Source organism: Lissotriton helveticus, chromosome 2_1 (genome assembly GCF_964261635.1).
Source record: "Lissotriton helveticus chromosome 2_1, aLisHel1.1, whole genome shotgun sequence".
In the NCBI taxonomy this organism is placed as follows: Eukaryota; Metazoa; Chordata; class Amphibia; order Caudata; family Salamandridae; genus Lissotriton; species Lissotriton helveticus.
In genome coordinates this window covers 2062861081-2062882043 of record NC_136059.1, presented here as the reverse complement: position 1 = coordinate 2062882043, position 20963 = coordinate 2062861081, and the positions used below count along the sequence as shown (strand labels likewise).

At 46.9% G+C, this 20963-nt stretch overlaps 1 protein-coding gene across 1 annotated transcript in view; it reads right to left on the bottom strand.

The window, feature by feature from the left end:
* Positions 1-20963, bottom strand: part of TLL1 (tolloid like 1) — a 363446-nt gene that overhangs the window by 70855 nt on the left and 271628 nt on the right. Inside the window, exon 15 of the mRNA XM_078677025.1 lies at positions 17420-17580. Within this exon, the coding sequence (XP_078533151.1) occupies positions 17420-17580 (161 nt within the window). The remainder of the gene's footprint in view (positions 1-17419; positions 17581-20963) is intronic.

Below are 20963 nucleotides of genomic sequence, written 5' to 3'. Positions count from 1 at the left end.
GGGTATACTCAGATGTGAGTCCCTTGCTCATTGCACCATCAGGATTCAAGCAAGCCGGGCCGAAGACGCCTGAAATGGCAGAAACCGGTCCCCGGAAGCTTGTTTCCTTCCCAGTATAAGAATTGGCTTGGTAGTTTGGTTTGCCCTGTTCCCATCATGCACTGGGACAGGAACAGACTAATTTGCATATAGCCAAGTTCTGAGCTGGGATGGTGCAGTGAGCTAAAAAACGGTGATGAATCAAGCCCTGATCTTTGGACTGGGTAAGAGTGGTCTGCTTAATTCAGGCACTCTGTTCATCACCACCCCCTTTTCTGAATCATTTTGTCCACCATAAGCGTGGAAGGGTATACTCAGATGTGAGTCCCTTGCTCATTGCACCATCAGGATTCAAGCAAGCCGGGCCGAAGACGCCTGAAATGGCAGAAACCGGTCCCCGGAAGCTTGTTTCCTTCCCAGTATAAGAATTGGCTTGGTAGTTTGGTTTGCCCTGTTCCCATCATGCACTGGGACAGGAACAGACTAATTTGCATATAGCCAAGTTCTGAGCTGGGATGGTGCAGTGAGCTAAAAAACGGTGATGAATCAAGCCCTGATCTTTGGACTGGGTAAGAGTGGTCTGCTTAATTCAGGCACTCTGTTCATCACCACCCCCTTTTTCTGGATCCTTTAACCCAGGCAAGAGGCGGGACTGCGAGGACCAGCGTGCTGAGCGGCGCTCATCGGCCGCAGCTGGTCCTCTTCCCGCCCCCTCCACTGGATAAAATCATTGTGGAGTGTAATTCCCTTGGGTTTCCTTTCTGACTGCTGACCCTGCTGGGAGCTGTGTCTCGTTCTGCCTACCTGCTTCTGGACCCTTCGCCACACCACGCCTCGCGGCCCCCGCTCCGCGGGTGCCGCTCGTAGGCGGAAGACACTGGTGGGGACTTGGTGTTTGCTGTCCCGGTAACGTGCATTGGAGCACCAACGCGGCCAGAGTACCTGCTGATCCTTTAACCCAGGCAAGAGGCGGGACTGCGAGGACCAGCGTGCTGAGCGGCGCTCATCGGCCGCAGCTGGTCCTCTTCCCGCCCCCTCCACTGGATAAAATCATTGTGGAGTGTAATTCCCTTGGGTTTCCTTTCTGACTGCTGACCCTGCTGGGAGCTGTGTCTCGTTCTGCCTACCTGCTTCTGGACCCTTCGCCACACCACGCCTCGCGGCCCCCGCTCCGCGGGTGCCGCTCGTAGGCGGAAGACACTGGTGGGGACTTGGTGTTTGCTGTCCCGGTAACGTGCATTGGAGCACCAACGCGGCCAGAGTACCTGCTGATCCTTTAACCCAGGCAAGAGGCGGGACTGCGAGGACCAGCATGCTGAGCGGCGCTCATCGGCCGCAGCTGGTCCTCTTCCCGCCCCCTCCTTTGGCCCCTCTCCTTGAAAATCTGAGACAATAACGCGCACGCGGGACGCGCGCGGGGCTAAGGCCGGGGCGAAGACCGGGCAAAGAGCGGGCCGTTTGAGGCCGTTCGAGGACTAAGAGGTCTGGGCTGGGCCACGTCACTTGGTTCTACGGCTGTCTATTTTTATGTGAGTCTGCTTCCTTTTATCTGTGGTCTTAGCTCCTCATTGTTCATTATGTGCACACGAGCCACACGCAGTAAAACTGCTAGGGGTCTTAGCAGACCTAGTGGGACCCTGGATGACTTTTTAACAAAGACCAATCTGGCCATTGATGCCGAAATTAACAAAATGCAACACACGGTCTCCCTTGAACTTGACGCTGCCCGTAAATTGTCCTTAAATATTGCCTCCTCAAAAAAATCATCACTAGGCAACCTTGCTCTAGCACTTACCCCTGAGCGCACAACAGGCCCTCTCCCCCTGCTCACACTGGCAGAAATACACCACTGCCCATCTCTGCCTCCATGCGACCAAGTGAAGGACCTTTCACCAAATCCTTCGGAGGAGGATGCGCCACTCAAACCTGCAGTTGGTGTAAGCTCACAGGCAAAGAATAAATCGCCTAGGGCTGCTACAAAGGCCAACAATATTCCAAGAAATATGACGCTTCGGCAAAAGAAAAGCTTGGCTAGGTCTGCACTTGCCCGTAAAAAGGCTAAAATTGCGAGAGCCCAGTTTTTTAATTGCCGACGCCAATTAGGCGCCTCTGCCCCTGGGGAATCAAAGGACATAACCTACATAGACTTGCCTGTTAGTGCTACTACCCATATCTTGGAGGGTGCAGTGAATGTTCAACAGATGGTATCCCTTCCTGGCTCGAGCACAGATGGGTCAAGGGAGGGAAGTTTGAGTGGGGTTGAGGGGGATAAGAGGGGTGATGAGGAATTTGTACAAACTGTTTGGGATACACTTAAGAAGTTACTCACCCCCTTGGAACTCAAACTTTCCAGAATAGAAAACCATCTGCTCGAGATGGACAGGACAATCGTTACATTGGCCAGTCTTAGCCTCAAGCAGATGGAAGCTAGATTTTCACAGGGGGAGGTTTTACCTTCACAGCCTTTAGAAGTAGATGCACCTGTTGCTCCTCCTCTGGGACCCAAACCTGTTCCCAAACCTGTACCTAAACCTCGCACGAAAATAGGGAACAACATCACTCCCACCCCAAATCTTAGGGCTTACCCTCCGAAGGAGTCCTCAGCACCACCCAAACCTAAGTTCACTGCCTCTCGAGCAGGGGCTGACTCACATCTCCAGCAGAATCCTGCACGTTCAAAATCTGTGCCATTAGCTGACCGGCAACCTAATCAGTCATCCCTCAATACCCAGCCACCTCTTGAACTTAGTAGACCCAACTTCCGTGGTGGCTATATTGATCTACCACCGGAAGCTAGTTCATATGTCATTGTATTAGCTGGTGTACCAACTTTTGACCCACTAGCTAAAGAGGACCACTGGTCCCTTAAAAACAAGGTAATACACTGGCTAGATACGAATAGACAGCTCCCAAGCCACCAAAGAAGCCGGGTACTAATGGTGCGAAGAGTACCATGGGTCGGACCGAGCCACAAATCCATCACGGGCGACTGTATAGTGGTGACCTTTGCTGATCCCCATACTGCACAGCACCTCTGCTCATGGGCCCCTTGCGAAGACGACCAGACAGTTGTTGTTAGACCCCTCACCTTTTTCTACCCTCCTAGAAATCAGCACAGGACAGGTGGGACTTGGACAACAATTCAAAAGTCCAGGAACAGGGGTTTTAGGAATGGGGGACCAAGACAGAGTGCCTGGTGGCAGGGTGTCCCTATGTCTAATATGTTCGGCTGTCTAGAGGAGGTTGACTGACTCGGGGGGTGAACACAAAAAGGGAGCTGGCAGACCCTATTAAGTACGCCACGAAAGGTGCTAGTGTGGTTTGCCCAACGTTGCCATCAGATCATCAAACAACACTTGCCAATGCCCATAATCCCCTCCCGGCTGAAGTAGGAATTTTAGCTCAGCATGTAACCCCTTGTACTAATACCCCTGCTAACCAAATTAAAATAGCATCCTGGAATATAGCGGGTTTACGGGGTCGCCTGGACAATGATGATTGGGCAGATTACATTTCATCCCATGACATCATCTTCTTCCAGGAAACCTGGTCAGTTGCCCCATTGTTTAGACTAGGTTATCTAAACTTTTATAAACCGGCAATACAGGGCATGAAGGGCAGGGCCTCGGGTGGTCTCTCCATCTGGATAAAAATTAGCTTGGGATTCAATGCAAGAGAAATAGTGGGGACGAATCCTGATCTTCTTTGTATATCCTTAAGTAAGGAGAACTGTAAAGATATAATTCTTATTAATATCTATGCCAGAGGATGCCAGGGCGGTAAGAAACAACCGATCCTTAATGATCTGGAAGCCTTCCTAAACGAGCACAAAAGCGACAAGCTCACTATAGTGGCTGGTGACTTGAACTGCTCATTTGAGCCTATCCTGAACCTTGCTGAGGATGTTGGCTTAGATGAAGACTCCACATGGAACATTCCCCCGTTAGCAATTACCAAGGGTGTCAGGGGAACTGAGGCTGCTTTTAATTGGCTTGGGCTCTGCCTGGAATGGGGGTTTCGAGCAGTGAATGGCCGTAGTTTATCTGATAAGGAGGGGAAGCCAACTTTTGACAATGGGTCCTGTGCAAGCCGCATTGATTATATACTAATTAATATCGAATCTTGGGCATCTGTAACTGACATGACTATAGATACAAGGCCGGAGGGTGATCATAATCCTTTCTCACTTGTACTCAAGGTCCCAGGGCTAGGGCCACTCCAGGCGGAATCAGACTGTATCACATCTGACCTCGTCTTGTGTGACAACAGAAGACGGGTCAAATGGTCCAGGGTGATAGCTGACTCAGAGCTTGTCAGTCAGATAGAAGAATTGGTCCTACATACCAAAGATAAGATGATGGCACCATCTCCCAATGACATGCCTAAGATTAATAACGTCGACCTTCACGAGGCATGTTTTGCGGCAATTAAGGAACTTCTTACTAGACCATGCCGGAAACAGAAGGCTAAGCAATCTAAAGGCTGGTATAACAAAAATTGCAGAGAAGCCCATGGCATCCTTATTGCTGCGGTCAAATCCAGAAACACCCCGGACATTAGGGCAGCGAGACAGGTTTACAAACGCACTATCCGGGAAGCTAAAAGGGATTGGGAAGACTCATATTGGCTTGACCTTCTTCAAGCATGTGAGTCTTCCAACCAAATTAAATTTTGGGAGATAGTCAGGCGGGGCAGGGGTTTAGATTTATTATCCCCTGAAAACCATGTTTCAGCAGCAGATTGGGTGGAATTTTTTTCTGCCCAATTTACCAATCAGAATGCCCCCCAGTCGACTGAAGGGCTTTTAATAGGGACCAAATTAGCTCCGCACGGGGACAGACTCACTTTTAGCACTTCAGACACTGAATATGCGCTAGGTTCCATTCAGTCTGGGAAAGCTCCAGGCATTGATGCTGTACCTGCTGACCTTTTTAAATTGAACCCAGACTTGTGGGTCCCTTATATTACAATCTTAGCAAATTCCATTGCAGCCGGGGAAAGGATACCGCAGTCCTGGAAAGGGGCCGAGATAATCCCGGTCTTTAAGAAAGGGGATCGATCCTTACCGAAAAACTATCGCCCCATTAGCCTGATTGATACCATCCAGAAAGTGGTATCACGAATGGCCCTAGCTAGAATACAGGGGTGGATTGAGCAAAACAACATACTCTCCCCCATGCAGGCAGGGTTTAGATCAGGCACCAGCACCCTTGACCAGGTGTTTCGGCTTACCATGATGTACTGGAAGGTGGTTTTTTTGGGCGGTGGTGTCATCTACGCTGCTTTTGTCGACCTTAGGTCGGCATTTGACCTGGTTCCCAGGGCAAAACTCTGGGATGCCCTGAGAAGCATGGAATTTCCTCCAGAACTATTAGACCTGGTTAGGCGCCTTCATGAGGATAACTTTGCACGCGTAAGATGGGGCAAACAGGGTCAGGTGACCGCTAGCTTCCCTGTCGAACGTGGCGTCCGGCAGGGCTGCGTGCTGGCTCCTACTTTGTTCCTCCTGTTTATCAACCGGGTGGTTGCATTTTTTAATGACACTCATACTGATGCACCTACCCTGGGGGGTTCAAAGTATCCCATGTTAATATTTGCCGACGACACCCTGCTCCTTTCAAGGACCCGTAGCGGCCTACAGGCTGCCCTAAATAGATTTGCTGAGTTTTGTTCATTAAATGACCTCCAAATCAATGCTGACAAAACTAAATTTATGATTTTTAATAAAAACAAGCCTATCACCAGCTCATTTTCATTAGAAGGTGTTCCAATAGAACAGGTTAAAGTCATGTCATACCTGGGCGTGACCTTGGACCATCAACTTACATGGAAACCCCAGCTGGAAGTGTTATCCCTTAAGTTTGTTCACCTTACAGGTTGTTTGATAAAGGAACAGAAAAAATCCATGACAAAACGCATTACACCCGCGTTAAAAATATATGAGGCCAAGGTGAATGCAGCGACCCTGTATGGTGCGGATATCTGGGGATATAAAGATTTGTCGGCCCTTTCTAGTGCTCAGAACAAGTTCTTCCGGAACCTAGTGGGACTCCCCCAATCTTCCCCCATTACACCTCTGCTTTTAGATCTAGGTTGTAAACCGCTGGATGAGATGGCTCAGTACCGTCTTGTTGCTCTTTGGCGTCGCCTCTGGACGACCCAAGAACTTAGCTTATTTGCACAAGAATTAGGTGAGGTTAGAGCATTGTGGGGTGCCCAGAAAATTCCATGGCTACGGGAGGTTAAGCAAATACTGTACTCGATGGGCCTCCCAGAGCTATGGCTACATCCCGAATGTTCAAGCTTCCCATCGAAAGCGGAATTCAAAGAGCTTTATTGGGCTGTCATTAAATCTGTACTGGTCTCCCTCTCCTCTGTTAATAACCTAACAGGACAGTTTCTAATGCACAAGATAACCCCATCTCTTGAACCCTATTGGGACTTGATATGCAAATCACTTGATCGCAAGCTGTACCACCAGTTTCGGGTGGGAACCCTACCGATCAAGTCTTTTACTGCAAAGTGGGCAATAAACTCAAGCGACAAATGCCCCTTTTGTCCTGATCAGGTAGAAAGCCCGGGCCATGTATTTTTTGCATGTCCTGCTTATCGATCGCCCAGACTAAAATGGCTGAAACCAATTTGTAAAACACTCAACTGTGGGGGTAGCCACGCAGCCCTGCTTAAATTGAGAGATCTACGCACTGCTAAATCAGTGATTTGTGTCGCAAAATTTTTGGGTTGGATGTGGCTTATCCGTGTAAAGAAACTGTAAATCGCTTTTTTATTAGTTTTAATATTTATGTATGGCTGTACATTAATTTTTATGTATTGGGGGATCTAATGTACAATGCTGTATACTGATAATGCTTTTAAAGATATTTGTTGTCTTTTATGAATTTTCTTATTCGAAATAAAGACTAATTGAACTTTCACTGTTGGGTCCGGTGGTGTTAGAGGTTTCCCTTCTGTTATTCTCTCCTTGGTCCACAACCTTATCTCTTCCTGCACCCTGTGCGTTACAACCACTAGATCCTCCCAACTTCCTGTAGCTTGTGACCATTGTTGTTGCAGCCACTCTTGGAGTGGTCTCATTTGCAGGCGTACATTGGGGACCAGGTGTATGCATGATGCCATCATCCCCAAGATCTTGCTCACAGTCCTCACTGTCAGAGCTCGCCCCTTCTGCTAGTGACGTTTCTCCCTCAACAGACTGAGCGTTCTCTTCTCGCTCGGTAGGACTCTGCATTGGACGGTGTTGATCTGGGCTCCCAGGAAGATCTTCACCTGCTCTGGTTCCATTGAGCATTTTCCCCAGTGTATGGAGAACCCCAGGTTTGTTAGCGTTCTTGTCACCTGTTCTGCATGCTCTTTGCATGTCCTGTAACAGCTTGCCTTTACCAGCCAGTCGTCGAGGTAGGGGTACACGTGTATCCCCATTCTTCTTAGGTGTGCGGCCACTGCTGCGAGGCATTTGGTGAACACCCTTGGTGCGGACTTTAGGCCGAACGCCAGGGTCGTGAATTGGTAGTGATCCTGGTTTACTGTGAACCTTAGCATGTGCTTGTGCTGCCTGTTCATGGGGATGTGCAGGTACGCATCTTTGAGGTCTATTGTAGACAGGAAGTCCCCTGCTTTTATTTGTGGGATGACCTCTTGTAGGGACGTCATTTTGAATTTTTGAGTTTTGACGTATTTGTTCAGGAACCGTAGGTCCAGGATGGGTCTTAGACTTTCGTCCACTTTTGGCACTAGGAAGTAGTTTGAGTACACTCCCTTGTTCCGTTCTTTGAAAGGAACTCGTTCGATGGCCGCTTTGAGGAGCAGTTCTTGGGCTTCCTCTTGCAGTAGTTGCAGCTCTTTTCCCAAGTGCTGTCTTTTCTTCGGTTTTCTGTTTGGTGGCCTCTTTTCTAATTCTATGCAGTATCCGTACTGCATGATATTGAGTATCCACTTGTCTGTTGTTATTTTGCTCCACTCCTGGAGAAAAAATCTTAATCTTCCTCCTACGGGTGTTACATGTTCCTTTGTGTCTTGTCCGTGTAGCCCTCTCCTCTTTGTTTTCCCGTGCTCCTCCCCCGGAGGGTTTTGGTGGTGGGGCACCTTCTCTCGTCTGAAGTCACTTAGAGGGGGGTTGTTCACCGCCTCTCCTTCTTTGGCCTCGTCCATTTCCTCTTGACCGAAAGGACTGGCCCCTGTTTTGGTAGTTCCAGCCTTGCCTCTGCTGGCCCTGGTGGCCCTGGTTGTCACTCTGTTGCCCCTGGTGGAAACTTTGGTGAGAATCTCCTCGCTGATTTCCACCTCTGCCGTTCGGCCTCCGTGTAGGAGTGCCCCTTCTCATCCCTCTGAACTGCAGGGCCCGCATGGACCTTACCATCTCGTTGTCTTTCTTCAGTTGGGTGAGCTTATCATCAACTGGGGCTCCGAACAGTGTTTCACCGTTGAAGGGTGTGTTCAGGATGTGGTTCTGAACCTCAGCCTTGAATCCTGAGATCCTGAGCCAGGCTTGCCTTCTTTCTGTGATGCCAATAGCCATCAGCCTGCTGGATGTTTCTGCCCCATCCAAGGCTGTCTTCAGGCACGAATTGGAGATGCTCTTCCCCTCTTCCACAAGGTGTGATGCCCTCTCACGGTGTTGTTCCGGAAGGTGCTTGAGCAACTGTCCCATCTCCTCCCAGTGCTGGTATTGATGCCTATTCAGGAGGGCATTGGAATTCGCCATCCGCCAGTGCGTTGCGGCGTTCCTCTCAATCTTCCTGCCAGTTAGATCCATCCTCCTGCTTTCCTTGTCAGGTGGGGGTCCAGACGTTGTTGGGACATTTGCCCTTTTCCTGGCTGTTGCAGCGATTATAGAATCTGCTGTGACGGATCCCTTGATGTAAGCTGGGTCTTGGGAGGAGAATTTGTATTTCTTCTCCGTCCTCGGCGTTACTGATCTGCACGTAGCCGGGTCCTTGAAGGCTTCCTTCCCCTGGTCTGTGATACTCTTGAGCATGGGCAGGAACTGGCTTCTTGTCTGTATGGGGAGCAATGTCTCGAGCAGGAAGTCTGCTTCTGGCTTCTCCTCTTCCATCTTAACCCCATAGGCTGCTGCCGCCTTTCTTACCACCTCATTGTATGCCCCAATGTCATCCGGTGGTGAAGGCCTCGAGGGGTATGTTTCCACCGCCTCCTCTGGGTTTTCGGCCTCGATGTCCTGCCATTCCTGGTCTTGGGCCGTCGAGGAACCTGAGCCGTAGCTTGACTGCTGTTCCCCGTAATCCCCTTCTGTATAGTAGAGGTCTTCCTCCTCTTCGTGCTCCGAAGGTTCTGGGGTTTTCGGCGGCTCTTCGACGTCGAACTCCTCGGGCTCCTGTACCTCAGCGACGGTCGTTGCCGGCTTCGAGGAGATCTTGAAGCTTCTCATTTTTTCATCGAAATCCTTCCTTCTCTGAAGGATGTTCTCCATTTCGGCCTCGAGCCTCTTTCTCTTTCTCTGCATCTCTGCGGCCTGTTCGTCGTCGAGCATTTCGGCCGCCCTTTTCGGTGGCGCCGTCGACGTCGAAGCTTTCTTTGGCTCCTTTTCTTTCGACGTCGAAGTTGAAGTCGAGGTCGAAGTCGAAGGCCCTCTTTCGGGTGCTTGCTTCGATGACCTTTGCTTTTCGCTGGTCTTCTGCCGCCGGGAGTCCTTCTCGGAGGATCCGCTGGGCTCTTTTTCGGAGGATGCAGCTTCGGTCGTCGATTTGTTCGACGCCGGTGCTCCTTTCGGGGCTTTGGGCTCAGACTTTCGAGAGTCTGCCTCCGATTTTCGAGGCCCTGTGGGAGTTTTCGGGGTCGTAGACTCTCCTACCTTTTCAGGTGTTTTCTTATCGGTCTCAGCGACCGTGAAGTCATCTGGGCCTTCGGCAATGTTGTCCTCGTCGTCTGTGGAGAGGCCAAGTTCATAAAGCGTCGGGGCTTGGCCCTTGCCCTGCATCGTGTGATGAGCCGTCCTCTGTCTTTCTCGAACTCGGAGTGTCTTCGGCTTGAAGACGGAGCAGGCGTTGCAGTCTCTGCTCTCGTGGTCGATAGGTAGGCAGAGGTTGCAGACTGGGTGCTGGTCCTTCTGTGCGAACTTGTGGTGGCAGTTCTTGCAGAATTTAAAGGGCGTCTTGTACATCCCTGCGCTCAGGGGGCCCCCTGTGTGTGCATTCCTCGAAGTACGTCAAAGATTTCGAGATTTTCTCCTTTCTTCGTCGTCTCCTCTCTAAAGGTCCTCTTCTCCCGATCTTCTCAGGTCTTCTCGGTTGAAGATTTTCAGTATTTTCTCCTTTCCTTCTCCAAAACTTCTGGAGCTTCACGCGACGATCCAGACCCAACGGTGGAAAAAAGAATCTGAAGATGGCGCCCAAGGGTGGTAGCTTCCGCCGGAAGCACGCCGACGTCACCGAAGGTACACCAAATGGTGGGACGTCGACGCCCACCTGGGCTACGACAAAAAAAAAAAAAGAGAAAAAAGACTACGATTCCGGACCCAACCACCAGATTGCGGAATATGCACAGCATAGTGAATCCAGAAAGATTCACGCTGCAAAAACTCTGGCATACTGCCGAACGAAGGTAAGTAAATAAATAAATAAATAAATAAATAAATAAAACTAATTACTTTGTGCGCGCTGCATCTCCATTTGGCAGGGGGCATCTCTAAGATGCCCTCTGTGTGCACTTTTCATTAAATTCCACACTGGCATTAGTGTGGGCTTAATGTGCTGAGAAGTTTGATACCAAAGTTCTCAGTTTGAGTACGTAATGACAAACTCCCAGCACCATATACTCTTAATGGCATTACTGCACTTACAATGTCTAAGAATTGGCTTAGACACTGTAGGGGTACAGGGCTTATGCACCTGTTCCCTCACCACTGGTATAGTGCACCCTGCTAGAGGTGTGGCTGATCTATGCCAGGGCAGTGGGCTGTGGGCATGGCACACAGGGTTGTGAGCCATGTCGAATCTTCACTTTGTTCTGCACCAAAACATGCAGCCTGCAAAGGCAGTGTGTGAGTGTGAAGGTACAAGGCCTCTAAGGGTGGCACAATAAGTGCCGCAGCCCATAGAGGCCTTCCCTGGTCACAGTGCCCTGGGTACCTGTGGTAGCATTTACCAGGGGCTGACCTGTGGCCAGAGAGTGCCAATTGGGGTTTGTCTTCCATGCAGTTTTAGGCAAAGAACATAGTACCTGATTGGCAGGAGCCCAGGGCAAACTCAGTCAAAGTACATCAGCAGTTCAGCAAAAAGTGTGGGCAACCATGCATAAAGAGGGCACTTTCTTACAACATCCATGTGCTTTGAAGATAAATATATTGCCACAGTACTTATATGTTGAGTTAGGTGAGGAAAATCTATACATACTTACCTGTTGTATGTATACAACACCTGATATTCCATACTTAATATTCTAAATGTACACCCCAAAAACAGTGCTGCCCATGAAGCAGACCAATATCAGGGTTTGTAAATTGAAATGGTGATAGGAACTAGTTAAATGATTTCCATTTAATTGTGTCACCTTCCCAAGTGAAAATGAATTAGGTGGCGGTTTTAGGGCAGCGTCAGGAAAGTTTACAACACACATCCTAGCACCCCTATGATCAGATCTGCTTTATTTTAACAAGGCAGGTGCATTGCGACCTACAGTGAAGCTCTTTGCAACATAGAATCAAATGGTACTAAGCTAATGAAAATTATTTATTACAAACGACTCCTATAACTGTAGTTTTACATTACAATGTCTCTTTAACACAGTTGAATAGTAAGGTGGGTATATAGCTTGCTATACACCCACTGGTTGGCTGAGCAGTGTGTGTGTGTTGTAAAGGAATGTTGATGAGTGCCTGTCAGATTGTCAGTTGGAGAGAGTGGGCTGAGCAGTGATGATGCTGTACTTTCCTATTTACCTGTAACTCAGGAGATATCTTCTTCAATAAATAGTCATCTTATAATCTATGTGACTGGCTACCTGACTTCCTACCTACAAGAATGTATCTTTGCTCGAGCTCTCGTGGTTGCAACGTGGAGCTCGGGGCAGGGCGAGGCGAACACCCCACCTCCCCCCACACACCGCTGCTGAGAGCCTTGTAGCGATGTGGGCTCGAGGGCTCGAACCGCCCCAGAGTCGATTGCTGCCTCTTCGGCCTCGTTGTGGAGCCGCACTGCGGATGTGGCATTGAGCCTTCGGCAGAGCGAGGAAATCGCGGGAGTTACTGTGGCACGAGGCAGAGGACGCGGCAGCCGCAATGTCCTGGCAGCGTGGAGCAAACTGGTGAGGCGAGCGGAGGCTTGGTGGGGAGAAATTCGGATATCTGGTGGCAGCGGGGGGGCGCTGCAGAGGGCTTCCCTTGCTGGCTGAGACCCCCTTGCGGCCCCAATAGCACTATTTTGTTTACCCTGAAGAGGAATTAAAATTCAGTGGTGCCTGACTATAACATGCGGCCCGCTGTGGACGTGATAGCGGCGCCAGCCGCCATTTTGAATTTGGGGGGCGATTTTATCCTCTGGCAATCTCCTGACTATGATGAGACGCCCCGCCAGTGTCCTAAGGTATTACCTGCCCGCTGCCTCAGCGGACATGCCAGCTTGTCTGCTCAGAGCCTCTGGTTGCTGAAGAGCGAGGGGAGTGACCCCCTCCTCCCCCCACCCTTACGCAAGGCAAAATGGCAGCCCCATGGTGCGCTGTGTCCCAGCGCACCTATAGGGCAGGGCGCCCAGGGACGCCAGGGGTGATCTTTGTTGCCTGTTTTAACAACTAATGGGCGCCCCCTCCCTGCAAAGCTCCGCCGCACTCAACACACTTGATATGAAACAGGGTCCAAGGATGCCCGAGCAAATCATGGCCGATAATGATGACTTCTTCCCCCCCTTGCTGAACTTTGACTTACTCTACCCGTCCAGGACTGCGCCTACCCTTATGAGAACATCTGCAATTCTTTCGGACCATGGCTCCCCGACACCCCCCCACCCGCCACTATCCCTGAGCACTCATGACCTCTATCCTGACAGCGGAGCCCGAATATTATGTCCGATGTCCGGTGGAGCTGCTCTGTTCAGCTAATGAGGAGATCGGCATTGGCTCACCCCCTGACCATCACCTGCCCAGCCGGACCTTGGGCACAGTTTCTCCCCTTCTCTCTGTCTCGCCCCCCCGCCCTACTAGTGAAAATCTCACCCAGCATTTTAACCTCAAGATGGCACCTGAGAAGGAACGGACCTGCTTTTTGAATGACTCGAAGCAGATCCATGGGAACGTTTACCGAACAACCTACCCCTCCCCGCTCTACTCCTCTCCACTTACCTGCTACTGACCTCTGCCCTCACCTTGTCCTGGCCCTAGTCCCCACTCTGTTTACCTGAGAATTTTCCCTCGTCATTTGAGATCTAGCTATGTTGTCTGATGCCGATGGAGCTACCTGGTTTAGCTATAGGGGAGACAGGTCGGGGATTCTCTCCTTGGACGTCACCTACCCAGTCGGTCTTTAGCCAGACTTCCTTTCGTCTCTCCTGTCATCTCTTCCCGCATCCTCCCTCTATTTATGTCTCTCCTTCTCTCCTCTCTCAATGTATTGAGACTGAACTATTTTGTCTGATGCCCGATGGAGCTACCTGGTTTAGCTATAGGGGAGATGGGCCGTGGACTCCCTCCTTGGTCGTCACCTACCCAGTCGGCCTTTAGACAGACTTAATTTCGTCTCTCCTTGTTGTCTCTTTCCCTATCCTCCCTTTCTCACCTTCCCTGTCCTCTCCCCTCTACGCTCCATTATTTTGCCCTCCATGTTCTTTAAAAGTGTCCCATTGAGACCTAGCTATTTGGCCAAAGTCCAGTGGAGCTACCTGATAGCTATAGAGGAGATCTCGACCGGCACCTACCCAGCCGGACTTTGGGCAGACTTTCCTTCGTCTTCCTGCCGTATCTCCCTCCCACCCCTTTACCCTTCCCTCCTTCCCCTCTACACTTCACTTATCTCGTTCTCTATGCTCTTGTAATTGTTTGTCTAGCAACTGATGTAAATTGAAACTGATGTAATCTTGTAATTTTGTGGAACCTCATGTAAAGCGCTCTGATACCTCCAGGTCTAGCCAGCGCTATATAAAACTCTTTAAATAAATAAATAAATAAATAAAGTTATTTACAACTAAATGTTGGGGTGGCAATTAAGGGCATCATCAAAGCAAGTATACATATGTTGCCAGTTCTGGCTTGCGTTTACGAAGAGGCTGCTCAAGAAACATCAATATTTAATTTATTTTTGTTCCATATTCACTTTAGTAGGAGTAAACCACAACTAAGCAAAATAACAATGAATGTCCATTGAGTTTCTCGCACAGGAATTAAGTAGGGTAGAAATCTTCTGAACTAAAGTAATTAAATATGTGTTAGTTTTAAATGGGTAGAAAGAAAAACATGCCCTTTCATTAATGGACTGCTAATGGTTTAGAAATCCCGGACAATGCTTTCATTGCATAATCCCATGTCTACATAAAACCGTTCACCCCCAATACATCTAAGCATTTTAGGCTGAGCGATAAATCACTTAAACAAAATGTCCCAGCTATCAATGCTATCTAAAGAGGGAGCACTGGAAAAGGTTTGCAGTTATAGCTTAGATTGCCGCATAAACGCAAATTTTAGTTTCATAAATCAAATTTTTTAATAGGCGAGGAGCAATAGTCAGAAACAAAAACACTCTCCACTACAAAGATTTTCTTGGCTTAAGCTACTGCTTCCCTGCAGCTTCCATAAAAATGATTTGCAACATTTTGGCAGATTTTTTATATGAGAAAACTGTGTGAACAAAAAGTTAATCTGATGATAAAAGGGCACATGATCATTGGAACCACATTTGTACTTCTATGATGTGAAACACAGCTAATCCATCACGGGCCACAGCCTTGCATCAGTGTGTTAACTACTCCCCCCTAAAAGAAATTCTCTTTGCAGTCATTTTAGGGTATTTTGTTAAACCAGCCCACACTGCCGGGTCCCCGCTATGTACCTCAAAATTGTAAACAATTGTCCATTCAAAAGCCAAATGACAGAGAGTACTTACAGATAAAGTATTTTCTTCTTAATGTATCTCTGACCATTCCAACACTGTCATTCTGTGCTTCCATTTAATGAACTAACCAAAATGAGACCTTTAGCACTTCATAAAAGCCTTAATAAACAAATAAACATCTAGAGCATGCAGAGAAACAGGCTATTACGTATTTATGGAGCACACATTATGTATATTAAGATCATCTGAAACCAAAATGTATAACCCTGTGCCTTGTAAGCCTAAAAGCTTGCGTCTGTGCTCACTTTTCCAACCAGCTTTGCCGAGACTATAGCATTAAAGCAATAAAGAGATCTCACCTGTGGGATCGGACCCTTTCCCCCACAACCACTTGGCTAAAGGGAGAGTCGCCTATAGGGATTCGGTGGGTGTCAAGAATAAGGTCTAGAGTTAAACCATATCAATAAACGTCCTTGAGAGACAAATGAGAAGGAGCCAAGCATAAAAACAACATTTCCTTTTCTGGACTTTAATGATCAAACAGTAAAACATCTCCTACATGTTGTCCATAAAAGAAAACTGACAAAGTAGAGGTCATTATTGTGTATTTATTTGAAATGCAAAATAGGTTGGCCGCTGTGCCTAAATGCCACAAATATAGATGAAGTTTGATACTTCTGTTAATAGTGTCACTAAAACTCAAAATAGTAAGCATGGACAGTGATTAAAAAGTAATCCTTATTTTATGGTACTTTCTCACTATCCTCCCACTACTTAGCACAAGCATTAGAAACGTCAACAGGTATGGCTTGCATTTTAAGTTCTTAAACACTAAACAAGTGTGCCACAATGAAAAACATTATTTTGTTTTCTTTATACAATGGCCAAACAAGAGAAAGCTATTTCATGTGTGACGATTCAGTGTACTTTTGAGATGTAAAATATTCCTTCACCCAGAGTAATACAAGGACTCCGTAGGAGGTGGAATGCAAGCACTCTATAGGAGGTGGAATGCAAACACTCCATGGGAGGTGGAATGTTTCACCAAATAGTGGTCAGCATGAGGTGAGAGAGAAATAATCTCTTGGGTGAATCCAAAACCCATTACATGTCCTAACAAAAGAAAGTGCATAAATATTTACCTGCTGAAGTAAATCATATGTTTGTTTCGGAAGCTTCGAGAATTTTGTATTGTAAATTGGCAATATTTATTTTAATAATTTGCCAGTGGAGAATAATACAAGACTTTTTCTAAAGAATGCATGCACTAAGCTGCATCATAAGTGCTGCCCTCATTCTTTGTCAAATTATGCTGCATATGTAAATAAAAGAGTTAAAATACCTGCATACCTTTATGGCAATGTTTGACCTGGACTAGATAAATAAGTTTGCCCTTTAGCGATCTCTTTACTGGTCTTGAGCCCAAACCCACCATCCAACCCCGACTGTGCATGTTGTTTGGGCAAGTGGAGACTAGCTCCATTTTTTGGATTTGCTGACCCCTGTTTGGGTGTGCTGACATTCACTGACTTGTTGGATCTCCTACAATTCACAGACTAGTAATCGAGTACTTGGTCCACAGATCTTGCAGAGGTCCAACAAAGACCCATGAGTCTATATGAATTCTCAGGTTTGCAAACTCTGAGCTAAGGTTTGCAGTTGACAGAGGATGTCCAACAGGGGTATACTAGTTCATATCGGTGTTCAGAAAACAGAGAAAGGGTTCAGAGACCATGGACACTTGGTGGAGTCTGTGAAACCGGTGACAAATTGTACTTTTTAACATTTAAAAAGAGGAGGTCCTTTTTGGGCCCATTATCTGACCAGTGGGTAACAGAATGACGCCGCTGCCCCCTCATAGAATCAGATTTGTGCACTTTTTAGGTTTGATCTATGAATGAACCCCAAATCCAGTTTGACGGATCATCTGCAGACTAACATTCCAGGTATCTCTAATTGTTTACCCTTTCAAGACCACTGTGAACCATATGTTATCTGCATATTTCTGAAGACCTACTGAATGTATTTACACCAAACAAAGCAAAGGTGCTTACTTATTCAACGAAAAGCTGTGCAAAAGGTAAACATATTGAGAAATAATCTGCATTTATGTTTCAGCTTGGCTAGATTCGAACATTTTGAAATGCGGAAACATCTTTACACATGCAAAGATGAAGCCAAACGTCAAGATTTCATTACACCCACAAAGTGTGAGTACCAATAACTTTACAAAAACATACTGATGCAAGAAAGACTTGGCATACCCGAGTGCAGTCTCTCTGATAAAAATCTAGTATATGAACCATTATTTTGTTTGATATTGCTAGTAGGATTGCTAGGATTTGGAGGTCTTTCTCAATATTTACTTACTTCATTCCCTTCCAACTCAAAGTACTCGAACTTCATAGAAATTCGGTATTGAGTTGGAGCCACAACCTGCCAGATGCAGTTTTTGTTTGGGGGGTACTCTTTGGGCCAGCCAGGTGTGGTTATCGTCCCATTAAGTTTCGACAGAAGTCCTCCACAAGCAGCTGAGGATAAAGGAAAAAAAGACAGGAAGCCAAATTTAAACTTCAAAAATATCACACTTTTTTCCCATGAGAATTACAAATTGGAGCAAGTATTAACTAACAGCAGTGCAAATAAATACATTATTTGACCATCTCACCAATGTTTGAATTTGTCTTTTACATAATAGATCGCCTCTTCTTTCATTGCTAAGTGACACGCATGCAGTACTGAAATCCAAACATTTTTTTTACTAATTAAACCACATTAAGGGCAATATAATTCTTCGATCATACTTTCTGCTTTGCATTATGAAATGAATACAGTGGATCACCTACTTAACTGATTAGCGAGTGAAAAGTTCTAACGTTTCTAGACCCTGTATTTAAGACGAGGAATCTATGATCTCTGCATTATTGTGTAATACAAATCGAACTTTTGAAAATATCATTGTCATTACATTTTGCAATAGTTTAAGCCTACGAATCGTCCTGGAGGAGATATTAATCAGTTTGTGATAACTGTACCCAATTGCTCCCCTGCATCTCCTGATCACCCTGGTGAGTTTATAGTGACAATTAAAGGCAAGGTGAAGTATGATCAATCTGCTCCCTGAACGCCATTTAGGGGTCGCCAGGGATAGCAGCTGAGACCTCAGGCTTGCGACTTGCGACCCCTGACCCAGCCTTTGCGACCCCTGGCCTCAGAGGTGGCAAAATCAGTGCCTGGAACATGACAACGGTCGTTACTTTGGGGCTCCACTCTCCTTTTTCCTGTCTTTCTTTTATTACACTACAAGTTAATAATATTACATTATTCACTGTTAGAGTAAATAATGGAATACAGTTAGCTGGAATATGACCTTCCCTTGCAGCGGATGTAAGCGAAAAAAATGATTTGTTGTATGCATGCTTGCGGGTGAGAGTGAGTTTAAGTAAAAGAATGTGTATGTCTGAATGTGGACGTATGCGTAAGAATGTAAGTGTGAGTGAAAGTGAAGGTTAAAGGGTGTGTGAAGTCACTTCCGCTACCCCAGGCATGTTTGTGAATTGATGTCCATGTCTGCTCCCCAGTGCTCCTCATCTTTCAGTGCTATTTGCAGCAACTGTCCTTGTTTGTCCGGAGGCAGAGCTGTTCCTTCCCCTTTAAATCTGAAGCAGATGTCCTCAGTTTAACAAACTCATTCTGCACGTTTTTGAAATAAAAGGCATCAGAAAATGTTTGGTGAACATTCAATTCTCCGCAGAATTCTACAGGTTTCTAATTCAGAATACAAATACTGTGTTGGAAACTAAGTTACTTGTTGGGGGTGGGGGAAGGGTTAAACCCTACAAGCAGCAACCACAATTTCTGTTACGGTGAAGTTACAAGTAAATCCCAAACTAACCCTTGGGTAGTTTGGCACAAAGCAGTAAGGCTTACTTATGAGGCAATGTGTAAAGTATTTATGCAGCACTTAAAACAGTAATAAAGTGAAAACACAGCGCAAGAAAACTCCCACACCAATTTAGAAAAATAGAGTAACATTTTACATTCAATTAGTAGAATCGGAGATTTGCAATTTTGAATATTCAGATGGCAATAGTACCTAAAAGCACAAAGCACCAACTGTGGATATCTGATCGTGCCGGGACAAAGTCACAAGTTCAGGCCAACCACAATGGATCACAGGATGGATACAAGGTTCAAGTTGGGCCGTGGAATAAAGAACCTTAAAGCCTAGTTTGCGAAGTGATGTGAGATCTCAAAGATGTGTAGTCACAGCAGTTGTACCAAGGAGCTTCTGGGCTGCAATGCGAATACTTGCATCGAGATGTCTTGCACAGCAGTGGTTCTGTGGAGCTAAGGGGCTGGGATGTGAAGACTTACGTCTAGATGTATCACACAGCTGGGGTTCCGGGGAACTGTGCAGTTGCGATGCAAATACTTGCGTTGGGATGTGTTGCACAGTGGTGATTCCGAGTTGCTGCAGTGATTCTTCATCAGAAATGCATCGCACAGCATTTCTGAAGCAAGGCTGAGAGGCAATGCACTATGCTGTTTCTGTTTTGTTGGGACCACAGATCGACAGGTAGATCACCTTCAGGCCCACTTCCAAGTGTCTAGGACAGGGGTGGCAGCACTTAGGAGGTAAGACTCACAGCAAACAGGGTCTGGATAGTGGGTTCGAGATGGTTGGATCCTGTTCTGTCCCTGAGGCTCTGCTCAGGGGGCCAACCATGTAGCCTTGGAGTCACAATAATAGTCCTGAGGTCAATATGCAGGTACAGTCCTTTTCACTGAGGCAGCAAGGCCGCAGAGCAGCAGGACACCAGAGTTGCAGTTCTTCCTACAGAGCAGCACAGCACTGCACATAGCACAGCCTTTCGGAGTCTTCCACAGGTGTACTGAAGAGTTGGGTCTGAGTGTCCATTATTTATACTTGGAACCCATTTTGAAGTAGGAGAAGGGTCTGGACGTTTCCACCCTCAGAGGTGTTTGGAATCAACTGTCTCCCTGCCCTGGCCCTAGGTCACCTGGGGTCACAAAACCCTTTATGAGTGTACTGGGCAGAGCCTTTGTGATGTACAAGTGTGGTAGGTGACAGCTAAGCCCTCTCTTCAAGTTAGAGATGGCCCATCTTGCCAAAATCTATTCTTTGTTTTTCTGTCTGGGAGTAATACATGAAGACCAACTGACATCTACACCTAGTCAAGTGACCCATGATAAAGGCAGCAGACACCTAATGGTTGGGACAAGAAAATGACAACTTTCCAAGAGTGTATTTATCAGAAATGTGACTTAAAATCCAACTTTACCATTAAAGGTTTTAAATTACAATTCTTTAGACAGTGTACTCCATATTCCTACCTGCTCCCAATTGGAAGCTATCACTTCTTAAATTCAATAAGTTAATCCAATGTTATCCTATGGGAGAGGTAGGCCTTGCAGTAGTGAAAAACAAATGTAAGAGTTTTTCAGTACCAGGACGTGTAAAAGTAAAAAGTACATGTGCAACTTTTAAAATATACTGCACCCTGCCCCATGCGCTATTTAGGGCTTATACTATGGGTAACTTATATGTATTGAAAAGGAAGGTCTAGGCCTGACAAAAGGTTTATTTTGCTAGGGCAAAACAACACTTTAAAGCTGCACACACAGGCTGCAGTGGCAGGGCTGAGAATTGTATAAAACACTACTTAAGTGGATTTCATAATCAGTCCCTCAGGCCCACTAGTAGCAGTTAATTTACAGGCCATTGGCACACGTAGTACCACTTTACCAGGGTCTGGTAAATTAAATGTGCCAATCGGGTGTAAGGCAATTTTACCATGTATTAGGGAAACAGCACAAACACTTTAGCACTTATCAGCATTGGTAAAGTGCGCAGAGTCCTAAAAACTAACAGAAAACAGGTGGGTGAAGG